Below are 9,928 nucleotides of genomic sequence, written 5' to 3'. Positions count from 1 at the left end.
CACAATCAGGCCATTCTCCTGAGCCAGGGTTTGGAGAGGAGCTGGTAGATCACGCTGTGGCTGGCAGGACAATCAGGCCTCAGAGGACACCCTTAACTTTATTTGTTCCACTTGACAGTCATAGAGGAACCATACTCCCCATTCACTGTTCAGTCAGCAGGTTTCAAAGAATGTGCCCCCTCACATCTACATGTGTTTGACTATCCCCAGCGGTCAGTGCTCTACATTATGTGTATGTCCGTGGCAATACTAAAGACAATGAATACAGTTTCAAGTTCTTGTGTGGTGCCAGATATTTTGTGTTTTTTTTGTGTACAATAAGTGTTATATTTTTTAAAAATGACATTCATTTTTTTATTGTATAACCTACCTACCAGAACAAACAAATAGTACACCGTAGATGGATGTCCAAACTAACAATATTTTAATTACTTGAATGTTAGTTCAGAAGTTATTTAGAAAACACCTAATATCAAATGGATTCAAACGTATCATTCAGAGAGCATGAATAGTCCATTTTTGTCACTATTGTCTTTTAGAAAAGATACTTAAAGCACTCCTGCTGTTTACATCTTCAGGTTTGGTAATTATACACAACAGGACAACTATTAACAGTTGCCACCTCATACAAATATTTGATTTCACAAGTTCCCATAATACAGTAGCCATATGAAGCCAAACAAATGAGACACCTCTTCTTCTCCCTCCTTCTCCTCCTCTTACTACCCCCATCACTGCTAAATGAAATATTCATGCCAGGATGAAAATCATTGCATGTCCTTTTCAAATCGGATAAATCAGCCAGGCTTTTAATAATCATTGTAATAAAAATAAATGGAAGGCACTATTTCACAAGAGAAGGAGATGGCAAGTTATGGAAATACAACATTGGCATTGCGTTAAGTAGAAAGAAACCTCACGAATCTCTGAAAGAAACGAACAATGTTCTTATCTTATGGGTGCATTTCGAGTATAACCAAAAGCAGCTGATTCATGAAAATTCCTTGGGGACACACCTTCCTCCAAACCTTTCATATACAGTACATTAGTGATATTTTAACATGAAATCATGACTATATGGTTCACATAGCTATAAGAGAGTCATATGTGGTTTATGTATGTGCCTGCACCTGCCTCTCTCATGGTGAGGTCTGACAGAAAAAGCCTGGAGCCACCTGGTCCAATCAGAAGTCCAGGAGAGAGCACCTGGAATAGCTTGACGATGACTCATATGTACGTATCTAGAATCTACCTACAGGGAAGATCAGCTCAGGAGCCCTTCAAAATGAGCCAGGAAGGAACACAAGTGTCTGTTTGTCAAGTCAGATCACTCAGGTCAGCAGCTTTTGGGCATTACGGAACATTCTCTCTAGTCTAGATTGTACCACACTGGTGTCTGTCTGTTTGTTAGAAATAGTTTGCCTTCTACTGTATCCTTTTAGGCATTGCACTTTTTGGAGTGATTTAAAAAACAACATTTAAGCCTATTGTACAACATACTATAAAAGACAACAAGATGTAGCCTGAGGAAGTCAGTTTTAATTCTTGATGGCACACATCCCAGAATCCTTGCAGGTTGTCAAAGCAATGCAAATCCGGGGATTGGGTGGAAACATATTAGAGGGCAGAACTATAACTTATTACAGTGCCTCTGCAGTGATTGCTGTGAATTAACCATTCAGTATCAGACCTCAACTTATGCATTAGAAGGAAGACAGATATAATCAGTTTACTTCCTGGAAGCATTCACCACACGTACAGAAGCCCTGTTTATACCTGCCATTAACATGCATCCTTCATCCTGATCTTGTCCTGCTCTTGCACTTCTAAGATCTGATCAAAATCAGTTCACAATGCGGATTTTAATCATCTACACCTGTCTAAAAATGTGGGCACAATCAGAATGTGGACAAGATATGGACGAAGGACGCATTGTTAGAACCAGGTATAAACAGGGCTAGAGAGACAGACAGACCTCTGAGGGATTGGTCGATTAGGATTACAATAGATAGCCGTCCACAAGAAATAAGCTCTTCCATTTCAAAAGTAAGATTGGCTGCAGGCAGGCAAATAAAGGGCCGTGCTCCCTCAAAGGGTGTAACAAGTGAGTGCTGATCAATATAGCCAGCATGTGTTAAATTTCAAGTTTGTTTGATGTCTGGACAGGTTCACAAGGAGCAGGTTCAGCCTTGAGTCTGGGCTGAGTCATCCTTCATTCTTTCTACACCTCTACCGTAGAATGAAAGCATGAAAGCGGACCGGAGCAGGAACCTGACTTCTGCTGTGTTGTATGTTTAACTTTGAAGCAGTTTTAAAGTTACTATAGGAAGTTGACAGACTACAACTCCACAGACAGGTTGTTATCATAGTAATGTCAGGCAAGTAGTTTCAAGAGAAAGTAGTAAAAACATTGCAGCTTGTATAATGATAAATCTAAAGTCTGCACATGATACATGATGTGATGGAGCTTAGTTTATTTATTTGATTACTAATCTCATAAAGTTGAATTAAGATGTTTCATGACACGTTTTCTAGTATACCCAGCAAGCGTACGTCATCATGCCATACCCTGATATTCACAGTCCTTGCACAGAAAAATAAAGTCAAGCATTTTACAAACATTTTATGAATCTTTATTTTAAAAGCATCTCAAAAATATTAAAATCATTTATTCAGTATCACAATTCAAACTGTCAAAAATACAATCATCTCAGTCACACTTACATTCAAATATATAAAAATATAAATGAAAACAATTGTTTTAGAAAAATAGTTAATTGCCAAGTCAAAGTGAGGCACTTGGTAAAAGTATTGTTATCTGCTGGCAAAACAGTTACTGTGTGATTGAGTTGTAATACTGTCACCCTAAAAATTGTCTTTCCACTTGTTCCTTAAGTTATGATGGCTTTAAATATTCCATTGACTGTGCACAGTCCGTCTCTATCGTTTGTTACCATACACCATGTGGAATACCTATGTGGTTTCTTAGAAAAAAGAAAAATATTATGACATAACCGGAAATATATCCTCTGAGAGAGATTGGTCAGAACATCAAAATGTTTGAGAAGGCACATTATTTCAAATCTCTCCACTTCCCAAAAGTACATGAAAAGCAATGACTGTAAGGTACATGGTATAACAAACATAAAGTTCAACACAGGTTGCAATGGCAGAAAGATACTGCTTAAAATGAAAAGCACATGACAGACAGAGCATTTGTTTTTACACTGAAATGAAATGGATTGTTGGTCAGTCAGTAAAAGAGTGTCTTGCATATTTGGTTACAAAGCCTCAGTATGCAATATCCCCTGAACAGTTCTTGAGGACTGGAAAGTACCAGAGGCCTCTGGTGGTGGGCACTGTATCCCAGCCCAGCAGTCTCAATGTACTACACAACAACCAGATTCCTCATGCTTGTGCAGAAGAGACATTCTGGAGAAGGTTTTGGAACAGTTCTTGCATTGGTATTTTTTCACATCCGAATGGGTTTGTAGGTGAGCCCTGAGGTTGGACCTGTCCGCAAAAGCCCTACTGCAATGGGGGCAGGAGAAGGGCTTTTCTCCTGTAAGAGGGGAAAGGGGAAGAAATGTGTCAGTATTCACAGGCGGATAAAAGATACAAACTGACATAGGCCTAATAATGTAGGGCTATTTGCTCCATAATCAACTGTAATAACTTAACTAGCGCACGGACTGATACAGTTACTCTTATGTTGCACTGTAAAGGTTAGGAAACACTAGAGCCAAAATCGTTCTTCCCTGACATTATGTCAAGCATGAGATATGGCTTGACATAAAATTCCAAATCTTTTACTTTGTGAAAAGTATAAACCAGAACATAAAATATTGTACATCATGGAACTTCATAGTCTGAAAACCACACCTTTAACTTAAGTTAAAACACAACATATAACTGTTTTACACAGGCATTGCAATGTACTTTGCAATATGTATATGATACATACATTTCATAAAAACAGTTCAAATCAGTTATCATAAATGATATATTCCATAAACTGTTGCACATAGTTATCCTAAAACGAAATAGCCCACCATGCAGCTATCTTCAATATTTCCAAGTAGACTACTGTACAGTAATGGCACTCCAAACCGTTATAGCTACTCACCAGTGTGCGTTCTGATGTGTCCCTGAAGCAACCACGGTCTTGAGAAAGCTTTGCCACATATTTTACAGACACAAGGCAAAGTGTGAGTTCTAATGTGCATTTTTAGGGCTCCAAGACTGATGTACTCCTTTTCGCAATATTTACAACTGAAAGATTTCCTCGTCTGAGCGTCGCAGTGCAGTTGCTTATGCTTTAGCAGTCCAGAATACGTGGAATAGGATTTGTTACACAAACTACATTGGAATTTCTCTGTCTCCACTCCATGAGGATCTGTAAGTTTGGTAAGCATCCGGTCGTCTTCATCGCTCCTGGGGCTCTCGGAGCCGCTGTGGTCTTTGGATGAGGTGTCAGAGAGCGACGAGGGGTATCCAGAGATGGGAGAGAGGTCACTTGGAAGCGGAGATAACGGAAAACTGCTTGTAGTCCATACTGTGATAGGGTTGTATGCGACCGAGCTAAGGATCTCCGGTTGAGGAATGACAGGCAATGGAAGGCCTTTGTAGAGATAGGGTGAAATAAATACTGAAAATAGAAACAAAATCATACATTTAGGTGATTAAAAATAACTTCACTGTACAGTAATAATAGGCCTGTATATGTCCATGTATTATTTATTTTAAAAAGAGCTGAATAACATCCCTCATTGAAAAGCACAGATTAGAAAGTTACAAAGTAGCAATAACTTTGACATGGAGATGCAATGAAACTATGTATCCGGATACATTTCAACTACGTATCCGGAAAATAGCCTGGCCGATGTCAGTTTGTAAACTTGTAACAATTTAGTTGCATGTCAGTGTAATCCACGCATCTGTTAGCGATGGATTTAGAAAATGTATTTGCTTTACCTGTAGGGCTTTCCAGCTCGCTATAATTTGGCTTCTTAGAGGAGTTAATATGTTTCTTGACAAGAAACGATCGTGGCATCTTGGAAAAATAAATGTGACTGAAACTTTGGTATAAAACTTTTTGGGTAAATATAACGGTCCCCTCAGGGCGCGACAAATCACTGCAGAGACGGAAATCCTTAGTGCATACGCCAGTGAAGTGCCATTGTAGTGCAGAGAGCGCTGTTGTAACAGTACAGCAGGCAGCAGTAAAGAGCTGTAAATACTCCCTATCAGGTGCATGGGAGGAGTCTCCCAAGACTCATTTACATGTCAGGCGTCTTCAAACCAATTAAAACCACGTACATTTGTAATGGGCGGAGTCAAGAGCCACCCTCTTGGTAGACAGGTGTATTTGTGTGTGGAGTGGGGAGATTTGTGCGCTAGTGGTGGTGGTGGTGATGGTGTTTGGGTTTGTAGCTGGAGACAGCTGTGATATAGGGATGCATACCAGTGCAATCATCGGAATGTGCAGGTTGTTTGTAATGAGCGTTGTGTGTTGCATAGCTCAGAAGGTATGAACATCGATAGCCTGTTCAATGGCATGGAGAACGAATTTAATGAGGGATACCATTGTAAAAACGCATCTGCATTGTGCTACACAGCATACACACATGTTTGATTGTTTCTTGATGTATACCCTTTCCCCAATCCCATGACGTGTAATGTATGCACAAAAAGGGGATAGCGGAAACCAACTCCATTACTGTTCACATTGTCATTGAATGGGGTTGTCCTCAACGAAGCTTCCTCTGATGTCAGTGTGAATGCAGGTGGTAAATCATACATTTCCTTGTCAATAATCCAATAAAGTATTCTTCCTTCAAATGTCAATCTAACTAGTTGGCTTTCAAGGTCAGTCTGAACAACATAATTACATTTACCTCTGTCTGCTGAGCCTGCTGAGCGGAGCCTGCAAAGGAGAAGGAAATGTATTACTCTACGCCCCCTTGTGTCCAGTTAAGTCTTCGCAATGGCATTATTTGGCAAAATGAATGAAACAAAGAATGAATTTGAATGGTTCCCATAGCAATTAAGATTGGCAAATTCAGCAAATTTTAGAATCTTATTGCGTTGCTAACTTAAAGTTAATTGTGAACTGGTTATCTTATCTTCCAAACCTAATTGGAGACAATAAATCATTTGCTTCTTTCCTGGCTAAATTAGAAGGGTAGGAGAGGCTATCTGTGTATAATTAGTTGGATGGCTCCATTTTTGATGGGTGAGACCTAATGTTCCAGCACATTAGATAAACTGTCTTGACTGACCATGTGTGTATTTGTCTCACGACACACTGTGGAATGGATGTGCAGCTCATACGTCTGTTTATATTTGTATTTTTGCATGTTTGAATGTTAGTGTTGTGTTCTGCTTTCTGTTGGTTTTTCGAAATAAACAACAACAACAAAAAGTAAAAGTGCGTAAGTTTTCCATGGTGAGAAAGCATCAATGTTTCACAAAGATAGTCTGTGTGCACTAACTGAAATTCTGGATGAGCTATACCGCACTTAAAACACACCTTTATTGTGAAAACACAAGTCAACACTGCAGCTTTCCGCATCTACCTCAACATGGATACCCAATATATAGGGGTTACTCACAAGGTACAGTGCCTTGCAAAACGATTCATCCCCCTTTGGCGTTAATTCCACGTTGTAAGGCAGCAAAATAGGAAAAATGCCAAGGGGGTGAATACTTTCGCAAGCCACTGTAGTACTGTATAGGGATTTGATGCTAAAGCAGATGGGTGTGCATCGTCTTCAATCTAATTAGGTCATGTCCAGGGCAGCAAAGTGTTCATTGACTAAATGTTCTATAAATAAGATCAACAATCAATAGAAAATCACCTGAAACGACAATATGTCATTTGTGAAAAGAGGATAAAATGCCTCTGAGATGAATTCAGGACTAAGAAGCCTTATGTGGTGCAAGTGATGATAGATAGCATTCAAATTCAAATGTTTTAAATTCAATTTTGTTATTTAACCTTTATTTAACTCTTTTATAAGGGCCATTTTATCTCTCAGGTCTATGATGCTCAAATTGGTCCCACTTTAATCAAGTGTGAATAAAATTGGTAGATAAGATGGTCATTCAATGCACTTACAAAGGGGAATGCAATTATTAAAGTCCTATGTAACAACTTAATGTTAATACAATGTCATGACAGAGTTATTACACAGGTATAAGAGCAACTTCATGTAAAGTGTTAGACTTTGGGGCAGTGTGTTGTGTAGAAAGAAACAGAGACACTATTGAAATCATATACATATGTAGACCTACTCTCTTTATGGCTATACATAGCTCTGATTGCAATACACCTGCAACTGGAAAACCTGCACAGCTGCTCACCCAATAAGGGCTGCAGGGTAGAGGCTCTTACGGCACTGAACACAGCTGTCTGTTAATGTATTGAGGGGCTGAAATAGAGTTTCCTGATCTGATGTGAGATACACATTGAACTGGCTCCTTTGAATCTGCTTTTGCAGTAATTTTCTTCAGGACGCATTCCCTAACCAAACCATACCGCAGTGCTCGCCGATAATTGCCTTTTTAAAGCGCTCCTTGGACCGGAGTCATTTTGCTTGTACTTATCTTAGGCTATGTGAATACTTGATTTTCTTAATCAACGGTGAACGTAAATTCACAGTAATTTCCTCATTGGGAGAAATGTGAGTGGTCCGTGAGTAAAATTAACAACTGAGTCGATTGACGTGAGTTAAAACAAATCGCATGTGATTTTTAGCCAGTCATTTTGGCACCAGCGCGCACGGTAAGGGAAAATGTGAAACTGTATCTATCCCATGCCTTGCTGGCGAAGACTGTCGAAGGAAAGGATGCCCTGTCTCGTTTCTGCTGGAGAAATATGGAGAAAAAAAATACACGTTTTTCGTGTAGCCTAGGCTAAGTGTGGGATGCTTAACGGTTTCGCACACTGCCTCAGTGTGTGGATATCGTGGGCGACGGTGGCACAAGGATAGGTAGGCTATGATTTCACATAGATTTTTTAGATTCACATAGATTTTTTTAGAATCTGCAGCCTTGACTGAATAAATAAACACATTTCAGCAGGGATTGATGTAAGGGGCCGACTGCATCCAATATCATCACCACCTGTTACCAGAAAATCAGGTAAGCTATATAGAAATATTCCAAGTCAACTTCTCGATTTATATTGTATAATACAATGTCATTTGCATTTAAGATGTTAATTCACTGTAGTTGGATATAGCCTACTAGTATATGAGACAATATAATGTATTAATTGTACCTTTAAAAACGTTCACTTTTATTTATACGCCATTTGTAGATTATCACTTTCATAAAGCCTAATTCAGAAGCCAGTAGGCTATGCTCTTCATGATCTATCTAATAAGTAGCCTAACAATCTATCATCATTGGCTCTCACATACGCGTAATGTAGCCTACGAAAGGGAACAGTTCATTCAGATTATGATAGAGAACCCATTAAGTGTAAAAGATGAAAGGAATTTAGGTTGCAACATGCAGTAGCCTCTTTTGCCGTCTGACGTGTCCAAATGTATAGGCACACGCAGTTCCTTCAGCTAGTGCCGTGTCAGTCCTCTTTCCATCCACAATGATGTAAAACAAGGTTGAAGTGCAAGGCTATACACTGCCCATATTATCGACATGGTCAGTTTTGTATGATATAGACTTGTAGATGGAATTCTGCTGCCACGGGAAGGCAGTTGCTGGTATTAATCGTATTCCAGTTATTAACATGGTTGTACAGCCTACTAGATTGTTAGTCTGCTGGAGCTAATAGTGTGGAGTACATGCAATACCAGCCTGGCCTAATATATCACCAGCCCCATGGCAATCAAACTATAGTCTCTATTCTGGTTTTAATACCTTTTAGGAAGGTATATTTGTTCAAGTAAAGACAAATCAACTCAATAACTTGAGGGTTCAGTTGGTGTATATCTTATGATCATTTGGTGGGTGCTTATATTTGTGCTATTTCACACATGTACACGTGCATATGAATACATACAGCATGTGTTAATTAGATTTTTTTTTTTTTTACATATCCCAATTGTCTTTGAGACACCCTCAGAAAGTGGGGTAACAGCCAGGGATAGCCATTATTAACAGTGATCCTGGAACAATTAGGGTTAAGTGCCTTGCTTATGGGCCCCATCTACAGATTTTTCACCTTGTCAGCTCAGGGATTTGAACTAGTGACCTTTTGGTTACTGGCCCAAGCTACCCAACGCCCATTGTGCTACCATCCATTGGCTTTAAGATGGAGGTTAAAACCTAGCTAGATTTCATTGACACACTCTTAATTTGTATTCAATGTAAGCTGCTTGCTGAGCTCAATGAAACCATAGGATAGGCTATACCTGTAGGTCTGTATAATGGCCTTATCATCAATATGCTGTAGTTCTTACAAATTCTTCAGAAAGGATTACTGAGCAGTCTAGGTCAATGGTCAAAGGTAGCAATTTGGTTGATGTACAGTATAATGGCAGATCCTAGTTCCTATGGAATGAAAAGGTGGTGACATGTCATTGACATGTTTATGTTCCGACTATACCCCCTCTCCCCATACAGCTCATACTATAAATCAAAGATCTCTTTGTCAAGAACATCAGGCTTGAGGGAAATTGGCCAATAGGGTACTGTGACCAGGTGTCAACCAGGCATGACTCTCCTATCTACAGTGTCACATTGTAATGCCATTAAGTACACTCATAGAAAAATAGATACCAAATAGAACCCAATAGGGTTCTTCAGCTTGTCCCCATAGGGGAACCCTTTTTGGTGCTAGGTAGAACCCTCTGTAAGTGGTTCTTCATAGAATCCTCAAAGAAGGGTTCTATACCTAGAACCCTGCATGAATGGTTCTAATGTGCTATAACACTTTTATCTTATGTTGTTATCTTTCAAA

General features: G+C 39.3%; 2 protein-coding genes across 5 annotated transcripts in view; one reads left to right on the top strand and one right to left on the bottom strand.

The window, feature by feature from the left end:
* Window positions 1–2,610: 2,610 nt before the first annotated feature.
* LOC115169603 (zinc finger protein SNAI2) lies at window positions 2,611–5,227 on the bottom strand. The gene is made up of 3 exons (XM_029725376.1): window positions 4,975–5,227; window positions 4,127–4,648; window positions 2,611–3,562 (listed from the first exon to the last, which is right to left on the bottom strand). The coding sequence occupies exons 1-3, from the start codon at window positions 5,051–5,053 to the stop codon at window positions 3,381–3,383; spliced, it is 783 nt and encodes a 260-aa protein (XP_029581236.1). The 5' UTR covers window positions 5,054–5,227; the 3' UTR covers window positions 2,611–3,380.
* A 2,165-nt stretch (window positions 5,228–7,392) lies between these two features.
* sntg1 (syntrophin, gamma 1) overlaps window positions 7,393–9,928 on the top strand; it is a 69,461-nt gene continuing 66,925 nt past the window's right edge. For 3 of the 4 annotated variants that reach the window (XM_029725375.1, XM_029725374.1, XM_029725371.1), the window contains exon 1: window positions 7,393–8,145. The gene's annotated coding sequence lies outside the window, so the exon portion shown is untranslated. The remainder of the gene's footprint in view (window positions 8,146–9,928) is intronic. The other variant, XM_029725372.1, reaches the window with a different exon arrangement.

This window comes from Salmo trutta, chromosome 31 (assembly GCF_901001165.1).
Source record: "Salmo trutta chromosome 31, fSalTru1.1, whole genome shotgun sequence".
Taxonomy (NCBI): domain Eukaryota; kingdom Metazoa; phylum Chordata; class Actinopteri; order Salmoniformes; family Salmonidae; genus Salmo; species Salmo trutta.
This window is presented reverse-complemented; position numbering and strand designations above follow the sequence as displayed.